At 44.9% G+C, this 15852-nt stretch overlaps 1 protein-coding gene across 1 annotated transcript in view; it reads right to left on the bottom strand.

The window, feature by feature from the left end:
- Positions 1–15852, bottom strand: part of ehbp1 (EH domain binding protein 1) — an 84480-nt gene that overhangs the window by 21529 nt on the left and 47099 nt on the right. Inside the window, exons 16-21 of the mRNA XM_068740960.1 lie at positions 10305–10446; positions 8134–8349; positions 6622–6770; positions 3667–3805; positions 3174–3274; positions 1210–1333 (exon numbers count right to left, since the gene is read on the bottom strand). Of these exons, the coding sequence (XP_068597061.1) occupies positions 1210–1333; positions 3174–3274; positions 3667–3805; positions 6622–6770; positions 8134–8349; positions 10305–10446 (871 nt within the window). The remainder of the gene's footprint in view (positions 1–1209; positions 1334–3173; positions 3275–3666; positions 3806–6621; positions 6771–8133; positions 8350–10304; positions 10447–15852) is intronic.

Here is a 15852-nt window from a genome sequence, read left to right as displayed (position 1 = left end):
GAACCGAAACCAAAAAAAAAGAAGAAGAAGCAGGAAAGCAAATACAGCAAACAGGGGAGACATGGTCTCGATATCGGGACCCAAATGGGATGGGGACAGCGAGAGCAAATCCCACCGCCATCGTCTCCTTCTTTTGCAACCGCTTCTCTTCTATCCTCCCAGTGTCGCTTTTTGGGGGGATTTAGGGGATAAATCCTCCAAGGTGGGTACAGATACATCAGAAAAAAGGCATGAGAGCCAAGACTAAATTACTACGGCAAATACTGTAACGACGCATTCAGGACATTTGCAAACACTACCTGGAAGCGAGCCTTTTTTTTCTGTTAGCAGCATTCTCCTGGGGGAGGAATGCGATGATCACAAATAGGATGCTGTTCTCCGATTTCATTTGCGCTCCTCTTGGCTCAGCACACTGTCTCATGTCTTAACAAGACTTTACCTGCAGCCTAATCTTAACCCCCGAAAAAAAACTTCCCAAAGTGGCTGCAAACACCAAACCAGACTGCACTTTGTATGCACGGGTGTGTAAGCGCGCGTGTGTATGTGTGTGTGTCTGTGTGTGTGTCTGCTGTGAACTGTGTCAGAGCTCCTGTTGTGTTGGTCATGTTTTTTTCTCAGCATTTCTTCTTCCTCTCTCCTCCCTTTAACTCACCCTGTATTTCCTTATACAGCATATCAATGAAGGCCAGATATGTACTAGGGGAAGGAGTGTGTGTGTGTGTGTGTGTGTGTGTAGCCGTGCATGGCTGAGTGCACTGTTCAATAGTGTGGAGGTTGGCTGGCTCGGGCCATGGCTGGCAGACGGCTGCAGCGGAGGCTTCTGCTGGGGCTCCGCTATCGCACCCAGTTATCATTTCCCCCATGAAGGGCTCCCTTATCGCCCCGGCCCAGAGAGGTCCCCCTTCTTCTCCCATCCCCGAGACACACACTCCCCGTTTCTCTCCCCTCCCCACCCTTTCCCTCCCTATTTCACCTCCTTGCTCACCCGCCCTCCATCCCATTCTTTCATATCCACCCAGCGCTCCGTCGTGCAACATTCAACCAAAGAGAGGAGGGGGGGGTTCAAAGATTCTCTCTCACACATAAACGCACACATAAACACACGCACACAATCTCCTTGAGTGTGTGTGTGTGTGCGCGTGTGTGTGCGTGTGTGCCTATGCTCAATTTGCCAAAACAGTTTTTCCAGTGTAATTGGGCTTGGGGTACCTGTGTCCATGAGATAGCGCAGCCTCTTCTCCACGCGAGCTGCTCGGGCGTCTATGTGCCTCTGCTCGCTCTCCAGCGCGGACAGCTCCCCAACCACATACTGACTTGTGTCTTTGAACGCCTTCTGTCAACCAGAGAGAGATGGGGGGGGGGGGGGGGGGGGTTATGAGAGAAAAAGACGAGTGGGTTGATATGGCATTAAACAGGGACAGACCGAGGAAAATAAGATCGAGGGATGAGACCAAAATGAGGAAGGAATACAGGAATCAAACAAGAAAAAGAGAAGAGTGAAAATACACAGACAGATCTTTCACGCGAAAAACAAAGGAGAATTTCACCAGACAGCAGTTTTCTTTGACAGCAGAGATAGCTGGCCGAGCTGACGACTAACTGTTGCCGCCTGCTGCTTTGTTGGATGTTTCTGAATCCGTCTCTCGCAGGTTCAGAGCGACCAGACAGCGGAATGAGCTGCACGGCTTCAAACAGCTAAGCGGAGTGTCTTAAATGTAGAGATGCAAACAAATTTCAATGAATCGTCTCATGTAATCGTCGAATCGATTCAAGAATCTGCTATAGTGGAACCGTCTACTGTCTAAATAAAATAGAGTGATAATATGCAGTAATCAAAGCTAAGATCAGTAAACGAGCTGGAGACACAACTGTGGCTTCTTTTACCGGTTCTGAGATTAGATGAGAAGCTGCAAGAAAAGTGTGTTTTCACTGTGGAAAACCTCCTCTAACTAACCTGCAGGTCTAACTAACCTGCAGGTTTAACTAACCCGCAGGTTCAAATGTCTCCATAGCATCCAAAACATCCACGCCCTCCACTCTGACCCCCCGCTTCACTCCGGCCTCCTGGCTGCTTGCTATTCTCCAGGGAAACTCTTCCGAGTGAGGAGAAATGTTTATTTAAATTCACCACTGAGGTTGAATCCGAAAAATATCTCAATTTTATTGCTGACGCTTCATTTTTCTTAATGGAAAGGAGAACTAGTGAGCAGGAGAGAGAAAGTTTTTTTTTCCCCATTTCCCCCAGGCCAGCACTTTTACCCCCCCGTACTGTTTCCAGGGTTGGAGTATGTGCACATGTGATTTGTGCAAATATGTGTGTGTTGTTCCCCCCCCTGCCTCCTGCGCGCTCTCGCTCTATCACCATATTTTTCCTTGGCAAATCAATTTTACACATGATCAGCCCACTCCCCTTGCTGCGCTCGGCCCAGCCGTAATTAAGAGGAGGGAAATTACCATATATATTATATTAATGCAAACATCATTCAGCAGGTAATTCTTGGCTGATCGGGATAATGGAAAGGTTGAACACCCATTAACCCTGGGGCCCGGGAACTGGGAGGAGGGTGTGTGTGTGTGTGTGTGTGTGTGTGTGATCAGGGTTTGCAGGGTCGAGGGTAGGAGAGGGCTGCTTGGGAAGACAGATTCTCCCAATGGTCTCCAGCAGAACACACACACACACTTGCATAAACACTAACTGAATTAATAGCAGTCTCGTAGACACACTCGTTGTACGCACAAGTTCAAACACAGGCTGAGAAATGTGTGTGTGTGTGTGTGTCCGTGCACTTGAAGGACACGTAGGCACACACAGACACTCCTCTAAATGGCATAACAGTTGATATCTAGCATTGTTATAATTAGAGTGGCAGTCTGGAAGATCAATACGTCTCTGTGGAGAAGAAGGGACAGTAGAAAGAGGTAGAGAGAGAGCGAGAGCGAGAGAGGGAGGGAGGAGGAGTGAAGGAGAGACGAGAGCTCCGGGATGGATTCATCTTTCACCAGCCAGAAAGCCAACGGACAGGAAATAGAAAAAGTAGGAGTGATTAAGATACACAAGCGATTCGCACCAAACCCCGAGTCCTCTGTTTCGGCTTTTCAAAGGTTTTATCACGGCCGACCAAAGTTCCCAAGACTTATAAGTACAGTACAAGCTAAAAAAGAAAATGACAGACCTCCTCCTCAAATGGCCGGCGAACATCGAGCTCCGCCGGTGAACCGCCGTCTTCTTCAGGCTTCTTCTGATCCTCGGGGACAGACTTCTGTCGCTTCACCTCTGGTCGTAGAAACAGACAGGAAGGAGTGAGTAAAACAATTCAATTGAGAAAGCCTGATGTTCCTTTTGTCATAGAAGTGATGACACCTTCCCTGTTTAGAGTCGGAGTTCAGACTGCGCTGAGCTGTGACTGTATTTTTTTTGTGTGTGTCATGAATCTTTCTTTATAGACGTAAAGCATCTTTTATTCATCGCTGATCTCTGCTGCCGTTATGGATGGCTTGAATGTTTGGAATGAAATCTTAAAATAGCTCGAGGATACTTGCATTATTTTCCTGCGGCAGTTAAAGCACACCAAGAGCGTTCTGTCACTTCTCTCGGGTGTGAACTGCTGTGTGTGTGTGTGTGTGTGTGTGTGGTTACACATGTGTTGCGTGTGCTTGTTTACCCACCTGGTCTGGTCTCCACATACTGGCTGAAGGACTTGAGTTGTGTTTTCCGGACTGCAGAATCCTTGTTGAAGACTACCGGGCTACGCAACCTCTCCGTCGCTCTGCGCAGCCGCTCTGCTCGCAACTCCTCAGCGTTAATCTGTCCAACACGAAAATGCTCCATCAGTGTGAACAAGAGATGCTTACCGGTACATTATATCGATCAACTTAAGACTGCTTAGACCTGCCGTCAGGTGTTTGATGAATTAAATCACACACACACACACACACACACACACACACACACACACTCTGACAGGCCATGAGATACGTCTGGTAGAAGTTGATACGACAGCTATAATGTGGTACGCTTGAAAACACACACACACACACACGCACACACATACACACGCGCGCATTCTTTTCCTCACTCATGAGAGACACAAAAAAAGAAGCAATTAATTTGACTTTCAACAAAACCCCCAGCCAGAAAATATATTCAAATTATGCAAAATGAAAACAGAAAAAAACAGCTATTGTTTTCAAAGTGAACATGTGTTAAAAAGCTACACGCTCGCTTCTCCCACTGTCAAAAGCGGCGAGATGAAATGCTTTATTACCGGGGCCCCCCCAAATAAGCCAAGCCGAGTGGAAAAGAAATCGACTTGAGCTATAAGACTGACGCCGTGTGCGACATTAATAAGACGGCGAAACGTGTAATAAAGTCGACAATTAGGGCAAACACGTTCCACTGCTTGAGACAGGCGGAGATAGTCGAGCAGGGCGTGCGGCGCGAGGAGCGCTAATAGAGACAGTGTGGGGGGAGGACGAGCTGGAGATGGGGATTGTTAGTTTAGCTGCAGATTATTGACTTTGAAAAACAATGTCAGCAATTAGGCCGTTGTAACGCTGCTCTGTCAATTAGTCGAACGGCGCCTGCAAGCTCGTGTCAAGTCAAACACATTTATTTATCAAGTATTAAATACAAAACTGCCTATTAAACTTTTAAAAACGTAAAGGCCAGAGGTTCAGTGTGTGTGTGTGTGTGTGTAAACTTTAAGGCCAGCTTGCAAGGCAATTTGGAAAAGGAGCGAGTGCGTTGAAATGACTGATTGTAGGGAAAGATAAAGGCCTTATCTCTACTCTGAGTTAGCATCTGATGGGTTCCACTGCCTCCCCCAGGAAAACGAGGGACTCTCAACACCGTCCAATTAAAATCTTCATCAAATCATTTTTACATTTAGAAGAAAGCTTGATAGGAGGAGTTCAACTTAAAAAGAATCGCTGTGATTTCCAACTTAACTTGGAGGTCTTCTAACGTAACTTCCTTCACTGGCCTGAGATCAACCTTTGATTTTATTGGCCGATGTGTTTAAGGGGTTAAGCCATCCTCCTTTTTGAGGGGTAGGTTTTGGTAAAAACTGCAAACCCCTGTGGTTGTTACAAGGAAGAATAAACCCCCCCAGGGAGAATCATTGGAACACTGAGGCAACCTGTGAGTTTGTGTTTAGAGGAACAAACCAATATGATAATGAAGTCAACACTTTCTGTACAGTGTGCAGCGTCTTTCTGGCTACACCTGCCACTTTGCTGCCTCTTTGTCTTCCTTGAACAGTCTTGGACACACAGCTTTTTGGGTGCCCCCCCCCCCCCCTCCCTCTTTATCTGTGCTATGATCATTGTGGCTCTGGTGAGTCAGAGAAGGGGGTTCTGTGACTAACGCTGCAGTATGCCGAGCGTCACATGCCCTTATCATGCGCTCCCAAGGCTGTGCATATACACAATCACTAATGAGAGGGGTGTGTGTGTGTGTGTGTGTGTCTGTGTGTGTGTACTGTTCCTGCAGGTCGTTCCACCCGCCTGAAGGACTTTAGAGATGCCAATCCTCTTGGGACAAACAGTTGATCCTTTTTTTAAAGGGCTGTGTAAACTCAACATACAACTACACAACATCTAAATACATGCAATAAACATTTAGTGATGAGTATATTCATTTTGTTTTGTGTAGAGTTAGCTTGTGCAGAGCGTATTAACACCTGATCAGGTAACCAACAGGTTTTTGGTTTGTTCAAGGAATCAGTGGCCCCGCAGATATATCATCACTATTTAATGATATACGGCTTCTTCCGAGGAGGAGGAGGAGTTAACGCCGTAGTTCATTCGTTAAATGACGGAAACGCTTTGGAAACAAAATCCCAGAGTCACGTCAAATAAATCCTGATGAGATTAACTGGAATGTAATACATTTTATAAAGGGTCATCATCTCGAGAGCGTGTAATAAACAAGGAGGAGGTCCCGATGACCGCCGCAGTGGAAGTTGGTAAACAAAACAACAACAACGGGCAAAATGAGGCGCAGATTCCTCTTTAGGCGTGTTGGATGGGGTTTGGTCTTATGAGGGTCAAGCAGGCAGGCAGGCGCACACACACACACACACACACACACACACACTGGCCATAAAGGACTAAGCCTTTTAAGCTTTGAACACGAGAGGGTGCTTATGTGAATCGATGATCAAAGACACACCGTGCGGCAATAAGCACAGAGGGCTTCACTGCTACTCGGACACACACACACACACACACAGACACACTTTACTCCACCTGACATTCAAAATCAATTTAACATGAAACTGTCCGACCACTTGTTGACATGAGAAGATGCAGCACCAACGCGTTGCGTCACGATGCCACGATGCTTCAGACGGGATCAGATGAACACGGGAGGGATAAACTACCGTCCGGCATGAAGTGGTGCGACTGGCTCATGTGTACACGGGGTCAAAAGGGTGACAACCGGGGTCAATCGGACCTGATTGATTGGATGACCCTTTGATGGTGTGAGCATAAGAAGGGAGGTAGAGATCAAAGGCCCTTTGATGGTGTGAGCATAAGAAGGGAGGTAGAGATCAAAGGAAAGAGGTGGAGAGGAAAAAAGAAAGAAAGTGAAAAGAGGGCGTTTTGAGGTGTGCGTACCTCCTGTCCTTCTGCTGGGCTGAGCGGGGAGGTGGATGAGGTGGTGGGCGAGGAGGAGTTGGAAGACGGGGATGAGGGGGAGGCGACTCTCCTCGGGCTGACTTCCACCAGCTTTTTCAACTTGAGGTCCACGTGCTTGCTGTTTGTGTCTGGAGGGAGGGAGAGGAAGATGATGATGAGTAAAAAACGGAGCACAGCTGATCTCACCATCCTTCTAAACGATTCCTTGCATTTAGTCAACCCCCAAATACAGAAATCACAGCAAGATGAGATCAACACGATTCAACCTCGGCCAAGTATTCCTGATGAATTTCACTTCAGCAGTTTAGTCAAATGTTCTTACTAAATCAATGTATTTGGATTTTTTTCGGTTACACCTAGATAAAAGTCTATTTTTTATTGAATTTTGCTGTCATATTTTATTGATTTATTATCTTGTATATAATTCTGACAAACTTTGCACAAATTCTCTAAGTGAAATCTTTTTAGGAGATCAAATACTTTGTCTTTCTAGAACAATGCTCCATCTGGCACATTTGATTTATTACAGCTTTATTTCACAGGGACTGCTAACCCTGGTTCCCCCTTCCAGGACACACCACTGCACAGAAGAAGATGAAAGAACAGAAGGGCAACCTTTTCATGTGTCACCTCCCTGTGGCACACACACACACACACACACACACGCACACAAACGCATGCATTCAAAGAAACACAAAAACAGATTCCCATACAGCATGTGTGAAACACAAATGCATGACAAACAACGAGGGTGAAAGACCGGCGCTGCAGCAAAGCGATGACTGAAGGCGACATTCATTTAGAAAGAGAACCGATACGTCGGCACAACTCATCAGAGTCTATTTCTTTCAGAAGAACATAGACGTTACCGTCAACAAAGAACAAACAAGCGAAAAGAAGCAAACGACAGCAGAGATACTGCACTTTAAAGCTGGATGAACCATTCCTCTGTGTTCGTGTTTGTTTGTTCTTCTCCTCTCATCTACCTCACATCGGCAGGAAACAGAAAATATTAAATAATTCAAAAACAAATTAATTAGTTTACCTCTGAAGTTTTGTGAAAATGCTCTCCTGAGGATACGAGTTTGTTTATGTCTCGGGAGCGTTTTACTTTTTTAGTAAATTAATTAATACTTAAAGGAGTTTCTGGTAAAACTAAGTGGGGGCAAAAACACACCGACTTCACAAACGTGTACTAAGTTAGCTCCTTCTGAATGGAGCGGCGATGCCGGTGGAGGACGTAGGAGTCAGAGAGGGGAACTGATGATGACGAGTGTGTGTTACTGAGTGAATGACGTATAAGTGAGGAAGAAAGTAAATAACCGATTTGAAAAGTGTGCTTACTGGGTTAGCGTTTGGCACAGGTGAGTTAGAATAGAATAAAATGACTAAGAAGCAGGACATCGTACCAGATGTATGCGAGAGCAGCTCCAATCAGCTGTGTCAGTTAGAAAAAGACAAACAGACATGCAGGAGCCTCAGAGGCTTTACCCAGAGAGGTTAGCTCGGAGCCAGGGAAAGGCAGCTCCGGGGTGCTGGAGGTGGCTTTAATAGGAGCCTCCTCTGGAAATGGGTTAGTAGTCAGTGCAGACGCAGCGGGAGCAAAGGCGTGGTGGATACCGCAAAAACGGTCCTCCTCGCCCCGCCCCTCTTCCTCCTCACCCCTTTCGCCATCCTCATGATGACCTCTCACCGCATCCAAAACATCTGCAAAGGTGGGGTGGGACAGGGAGAAACAAAAGCAATGAAAGGCGAAAGAGGGTGAGGCACACAGACGGGGAAAGGAAAGGAGGAATATACAGAATCGACGAGGAAGAAAGGAAAAGGAAGATAGGAAGGAGGTTAAAATCAGTGAAAGGTGTAAGAGGGATAAAATGATGACATGTGGTGGAGTGTGAAAAAGAACCGGTGTCAGTTTGTGTTAACAGTGGTGGCGATTAGGAGTGGTCTTGATTATGTAATCATCCAAAACAAGTATTCCAGAACACTTGAAGGGCGGATGACACACTTTATTCACAATTTTCAAATACGGTGTGTCTGTATAGAATTAATAAATAAATAATCAATACATGTGCTTTCAAATAAAGTTCACGCTATGAAAAAGCAGCAGACTCCAGTTGAGCGACAGGGAGACACGTTGATTGATCGGCGTCCGTCTGTCTGTTTTGGGTTCAAGTATCTGACACTCGTATGAAAACAGTTTCATTCCTTTCATTCAAAGATCTGCTGCCTACCTTTTTGTTTTTGGATCCAGATAAAAGAAAAACAAAACGAAACCATAGAAATATGAAAGGGGCTCAATAAAGCACATTGACTCTATATTAGGAACAGAAGGAGAAATAGACACCAGAACCGCTCGGGCGTCATGGATTCAAACAATCGGTAAACAGCGTGCAGAATCGCAGGATCTCTTCTTTGCTATTTGCTACTTGGTGTGGCAGAGATATTGAGAACAAAGAACGAAGGCGAGAGAATGAATATCAACAGCATTTCCTGTTTTTTCTTTCACTAATTTGCTCTAGCTGCGATGCGGAGCGTGCTCGCAAACGCCGATCCTTCGCGGCTGTCTGGGGCCTAATTAACGGGAGGCCACGGTGATGGAGTTTGGAAAGTTTCTTTGCGGGCAGACACTTGGAGGGGGCAGCCCGCCGCATTAAGAATAGTGTGGAGGGGAGAGAGGGAGCAAGACAAAGAGAGAGCGAAAGAGTGTGGGGGCTAGGATTAGCCGTTCTGCTCGGCAGGCCTTGTGTATCACAGCCAACAGCATTTCCCTCTTCTTCTCACCTCCTCCTCCTCCTCCTCTCTCGTTCCGTTCTTTCCTTCAATTCCTCTTTTAATAAGATCAACAATTAGTCCAATTCAGAAAAGCTGAAAGAGCATCGTCATTTTTTTTTCAACCTAACAAGTCCAATCGGTTTTATTAGCTTTCGATTCGTTTCCCTCATCTCTTTTCTCGTGTAAACGGAACCCGCCATGAATCTGAGCCCCGCCTGCTTATCCTTATTCCTTTCGTAGTAAATGAGCTCATTTCAAATTTGTTGATTGACTCATTAGTCGATTGAAAGACCAGTTATTGATCCTAACATGGGACAGAATTTGAAAACCTATGTCCGCCCTTGGTTGCAGCCCGAATAATATCTTCTCCATCTCTTCTCTCACCCTCGCTCAGATTTCGGCCTGCGCTCACACCCTTCATTTGCATTCAATGCGCCTGAAATGACTAAGCAGTATAAAAAGAAGGAGATGATGTGGATGAATCTGAAGCAAATGACGAAAGACATCTAATAATGGTCATTATCACAATAACCCCAGTTTGAAGGAAATGGAAAGCAGTGGGAATGTAAATATTTTCTAGCCTTGGTAATTGGGCCACACAATGTGTTATGTTGATTAACAATTACTGGGTGAGCGAGACGGCGGCGTCGCGGGGTGAACTGCTGCTCTAAATGTGAGGGTGGTGTGTTTTAGACCCGCGGACGTTGTCAAATGGCATTTTGTTTTTCCCTGAGGATTAGGCAGAACCCCTTTAGAGAGCATAATGGAAATGTGTCAGCCAGGGCTTCGGTGGATGAAGAGCGGACTGCAAAATATGCAACTATTTTGCATGTTAGTTAATGAATGTTCCTGAACACACTGAGGGTATGTGTGTGATGCGGACCAACCTCCAACAGGGCCGGCCTTGCGTCTCCCAGCGGCGGACGCGTCCAGCAGGCTCATGTCGGACATCTTGACCCCAGATCGGGCCTCCGCTATCAGCTGCCTGGCTCGCTCTCTCAGCTGTCTCCGTCGCTCTGCGTCTCGCTCCTGCAACCGAAAACGCACCAACAAAAAGATTTCAGTGATTCTCCTGCTTGTAAATAAGAAAAACTATCTGGACATTGAAATCCAAAGATCTCGCACCCGTGTTTCAAGGACTTTCGAACATTCGGTCCTTCCAAACAATGATTCCCGTTGCAATAATTCATTTTCACTTACGAGTAAAATCGTGTCTTGTATTCTGGTTGATACCGACACATTAAAATATTCCTTGATTACAATTATTACAATTGTGTCATGGACATTATATCAAGTCATATTATTACTTTAAAGAACATAATAGAAACATTTATAGACTCAACAACTGCTACAAAACAAATATAAGATTTGTTATCAAGAAGGATGGACAGATCTTAGTGCATTTTGAGTGTATATATAGACACACTCACACACACACCTACACACTCACACACACACACCATCATGGCCCTAGACATACAGTATTGAGCCGTCACCATCAGAGTAATGGCAGAAATGCCATTTTCAGGCTGATCCAATCTGATCCAGCCGATAGCAGAGGCCACCACACACACACACACACAAAATAGGGAAACCTACAAGATGTCGAATAACGTACACTTAACCGATGATGACCAAACGACTGCACACAGGCTGCAAGTATGTCGAGGAGAGAATAACAAAAAGTAGGGAAAATGTGGACAATGTGCTTGTCAAAAGTAAGGGACAGAAGAAATCAACAACCCAAAGCCTTTTGGGCATTTTTTTAATGCTATTGTGAGAAAAGGGGGTAAGTTTGCTTCAACCTACCCCCTTTTGATTCATGTGGGTTAAAAAAATCTTTGAGATATTTTCCCCTTCGTCTGTGTTTAATTAAAAAAGGAACCGATATAAAATTCATTGATTCAACGGTAAAAAAAAAAAGAGAAAAGAATCTGTATGATTTATGACAACGGTTAATGGAGAGGTGTGCCAACACAAACAGACACTTCTTAACAGTTGAATGGAAGCACACAAGCACACATTGTTCAACTCCACCTCGTCCTCCATCCTACTACAGTAACCACATAAAATGAAGCTGCCTTTCTGTCACCGCTCTCCCTCCCTGCGGTTTCCTGTTAATCAGCCTTCCCCATATTGAGGCAGGGATTTTAGGGCTGGCCTATTGAAGCCCCCAATTTATCCATTAACAAAACAAGCAGCGCCCGCTAATGAGCTACATCTCTCCATTTCCATGTCAATTGTTTGTTTGTAGCCATTGTTAAGTTGGGACAATGGGGCTGTATTGTAAATGACAGCAACCCTAATGCACTCTGTGTCTGTGTGTGTGTGTGTGTGCGTGTAAGCCCTAAGGGATGTCCACAGGGAGAAGGGAACACACCTAAGAGACGCATAAAGAGAGAGAGAGAGAGAGACAGAATGAGTAAGACAAGGACACCAACTTGTCTTCTACTTCCCGAACCTTAGATCAGTGTATCACCACAAAACAGGCGCTCTTTGTGTGTTATCAATTTCAAAATGAATCTATGGACTTAAACCAGCATTCTCTAATAATATAGATCAAAGTTCAGTCACAGCAGCAAAGAAGATGAGCGTATCTGTTATATCTGTAAAGCAACATCCATGAACTCCAGAGATCGAGGGGGGGATTTTAATTTGTGAGGATTCTGTGGTGACATTAGGAGGAAGGCCGAAACACTTCAAGCTTTCTCCAGTGAATTTGTGTCTTCTGTGACACGAATAAGATGGTAGCCGTTGTTTTATATTTTCCATTCTATAGAAGAATGAGTTTGGTCTTATCTCGATGATATTCGCTTCGTGGTTTTCTTTAAATGTTATTATGTGCAGGGGCCTCCTGTAATATGATAACCAGTGAAGCTACACAGCCTCGCAGCTACGGACTGGTTGGGACATCCAATCTGGTTTACAAAGATATGAATACAATTACCAATTTAAGTGGAAGTGAGTTGTGCGTACATACATTAAAATAAATAAATCAATAAAATACATGTGTGATTCTGCTATGCGGTGTGACCGCGCCTTTTTTTCTAATGTCAGCTGGGATCAGGTCCAACCCCCTGAGACCCAAAACAGGATAAGCGAGTGTGTGTGCGGGCCCTGACACACTCCCAAAACATCCCACTGTATTATTATTATTATTATTGGTGGCCGTTTTGGGGACAGGGAATGGGAAATTGCCTTTGCCTATCCAGAGGCAAGGATTAATGCTACAGAAAAATGCACCCGAGCCGTGCCTCATCCGGTCAGCTCGTGTTTGATCGTAGGGCGAGCAGAAGAAAGGAGAAGAGAGGCCTTCCTTAGAGCGAAGCGCAATGTGTGACATGGTCAATATTCAGAATTTGTATGTACTAGTTTGCAAGAGGAATTCTAAAACTGTATGTATCATGGACTCGGCTACATGAAACGAAAGACCAACGAAGACAATAAACGCAAACAGGCGATTTACTTAGCAACACATGAAGATGCGGAGGATGACAAAGCCAGGGAGGGGGGAGGGGGGGGGGGGGCATGTCGACCGGTGGTCAGTCAGCAGTGGTGCTTCAATAATGGCGATTCAGGAGAAGAGACGTTTTATAACTAGCATGAGCAGCGTGAGCGATCATGTGCTGTGCCTTCCATCGACTGCTGGGAACCTCCTGGAGAACGGAGGCTGAACGCTTGAGTGCAAAGATCGAGACAGAGGGCCCCTCTGTGGGCTCGGCGTCGGGGCGAGGACCGCATCTCGGCTCTGGAAGCTATTTTCGAGCAGGGGGCAGCAGGTTGTCACTTTGGTTGCTCTTTTCTGGCCAAGGAGAAAGAGGGAGGAGGACACGCACCGCTGGCCATGTATAGAGAGCTGGCGTGGGCATAGTGTGATGCCACACACACACACACACACAGTCACTATCTGAAAGGGGTTTGCCAACCTCCCAGATAGCCAGCCAGTCTGGCAGCCAGTCATGCAGGTCCAGACATTTGCCATGACGGTCTAATTCAGTCAAGAGGTGCTTTAGGTCTCTATCTTGTCCAGACACACACACACACACACACACACATCCTGAAGAGTTACAGAAAGGACCAATCACGTTTCAAAGTGCTTTAAACATGACGATTCAAAGTCAGAACTGTTACTCTTAATGCTTTAAACATAGTTGTTTTCTTAAACGTTTGACAATTCAAAAATATGTAAAGCCTTTCTGTTTACCTTGTGAAAATCTGCACCAGTAATAAACATGCTGTCAATATAAAAGAGATGCTAAATACCTCAACTGAGCTTCATCGTTACAATGACAGTTAGCACACAGGCTAGTCACAGACATTAGACGCTAGTGCAAATGGCTCACCTGATTAGGTTGGGATTCATGGTCAAGTGGAGAAGATGAACAAACAACTTATTTGCGGCAGGATGCCAAGGGGATTTATGGGAAATGTAGTCGTAGGTTGGAAAAATGAAACAAAGGCTTGCAGTTGGTTCATTTTTTTTGTACTGCTATGACAACGAGATCAAATGCAACCGAATCATATATTCATACCAAATTCTGATATTGCACCCAAAATCCATCTTACTCAAATTTTTGTGTGAAGAGGAAGCGAGAGCGGGTGAGAGAGGGAGAGGGGAGCTTATCGGCTGGTTCCAGACAGAGTACGTGGATCAATGAGCATGCAAGGCCCACAGCGATCAATGCATTTGATAAAGAATTAAAGAAGAGCCACTGTACACGCCTATCAAAGAAGATGGACACGGCCTAATTCTGATTCGACGGGTGCGTGCCCATGATAGGGGTCTGTGTGTGTTATATGTATATAAAAATATATCTGTGAGATGTCAGCCAGGAAATGATATGTACATGTGTTATGTAATGTGAGTTGGTGTGTCTTTCATGTGGTTGCATGAAAGAGCTGGACAAAATGTTTACATTTTCAGGAGTGTGAGTGTGTGTGTGTGTGTTAAAGACTGGAATATTCAAAATTCAAATGAACAGTTTTTGATTGATGTGTGTGACAAAAGTGTCACACACATCAATGCACTTTCTCGACACAAACAGAGCATTAGGCTTTAAAGCTGGTGGCGCTCAAAAATAACATTATTGGTTCTTTTTGGTTCTTGCTCATCTCCTCCGATGGCCAGGATCTCCCCAACAGTATCACCTTCATCAGCTTTGTGACAGCAGATAAACATCATATTCATGCGTCTCCAACGGCATTTGGCAGTCAGAAGACAGAGGAATTTTTATAAGTACATAAACCTTAAGAGGTCTTGTGAGAACATGTGTCACCTGTAAAAGAGCAATTAGCAACAGCAAGACGCTGGAGCTACGTGACAACAAAGCTGTCCAATCCTGCTCAAAGGTCCATGGTTGGTTTTGACAGCTTAGTAGTTCCTGATAACCTCCTTGGCGGCGGTAATGATGTATCAAATGCATGTATGCTTTTGATCTGGATCACCAAAAGGTTCTAAATTGTTCTTTGTATCTTTATACATCAACCACGAAAAGTAAAAGTGTATCGGAGTTGATGTGTATTTTTATCTGATTTTTGAACCCCCAAATAGAGTTTTCAATGTTAAAATAGAATCTTTTTTCTTGACCTCATTCTGGATCCGATCCGGAAGACCGATTTTTGGTGAGTGAATTAAATGCATATTTTACAATATGTTTGTTTTGTTTTTGGAAAAAGCTTCAATTAAAAGTGAAAACACAGATTTCTTTTCTTTTTTTTGTGTTATCCAGACAGGTAATCGGATTGCTTTTTAAATTTAATTGACTGTAAATTAGACCAAAACCCATCTTCAGATCCCCCCCCCCCCCCATCAAGCGCCATCCAGCAGTTTCTCATTAATCCTGCTAACAAACAGACAAACGGCGTCAAAAACAGAAACTCCTTGGCGGAGGTAATGAACAGTTTATGATTCACCCTGTGAGCATCTGAGTGTGTTTGAGGGCAATCGCACCGTAGGACAGGTAGAACAGGTAATGTGGAACCAAGAGACGACGAAACACTTCCACATCCAGTAAACGCTGACAGGTGAGTAAGATGGGAAGGCATTGGCCTTTAAATAGACAAGATAATTAGTGGGGAGGGAGAGAGAAAGAGAGAGCGGGAGAGAAAAACAAAGCAGGAGACAGATGAGCTGAACGTTGTAAAGGGAGACAGAGAAAGTCAACTCTAACAGATCGTTCACAGCAAGAAGGGAGAGAAACATCAGGTTCTGTAAGTTTGCATTGTTGACAGGTGGAATACCGGCTTCGATTAACGACATCATATTATGAAACAAACCAGATCTGCCTGCTTTAAAGCCGTAGCTTTGGAGAAACAGGATAGATTTATTTGAAATATTTTAAACCCCCCCCTTGACATTTATTCCTGTCTGGGTAAGTTCATGAAGTATTTTGGTTCAAGAGTCATCAGGGTGGAATTCAAATCACACACAAAAAA

The sequence above is a fragment of the Brachionichthys hirsutus genome, chromosome 7 (assembly GCF_040956055.1).
Source record: "Brachionichthys hirsutus isolate HB-005 chromosome 7, CSIRO-AGI_Bhir_v1, whole genome shotgun sequence".
Taxonomy (NCBI): domain Eukaryota; kingdom Metazoa; phylum Chordata; class Actinopteri; order Lophiiformes; family Brachionichthyidae; genus Brachionichthys; species Brachionichthys hirsutus.
This window is presented reverse-complemented; position numbering and strand designations above follow the sequence as displayed.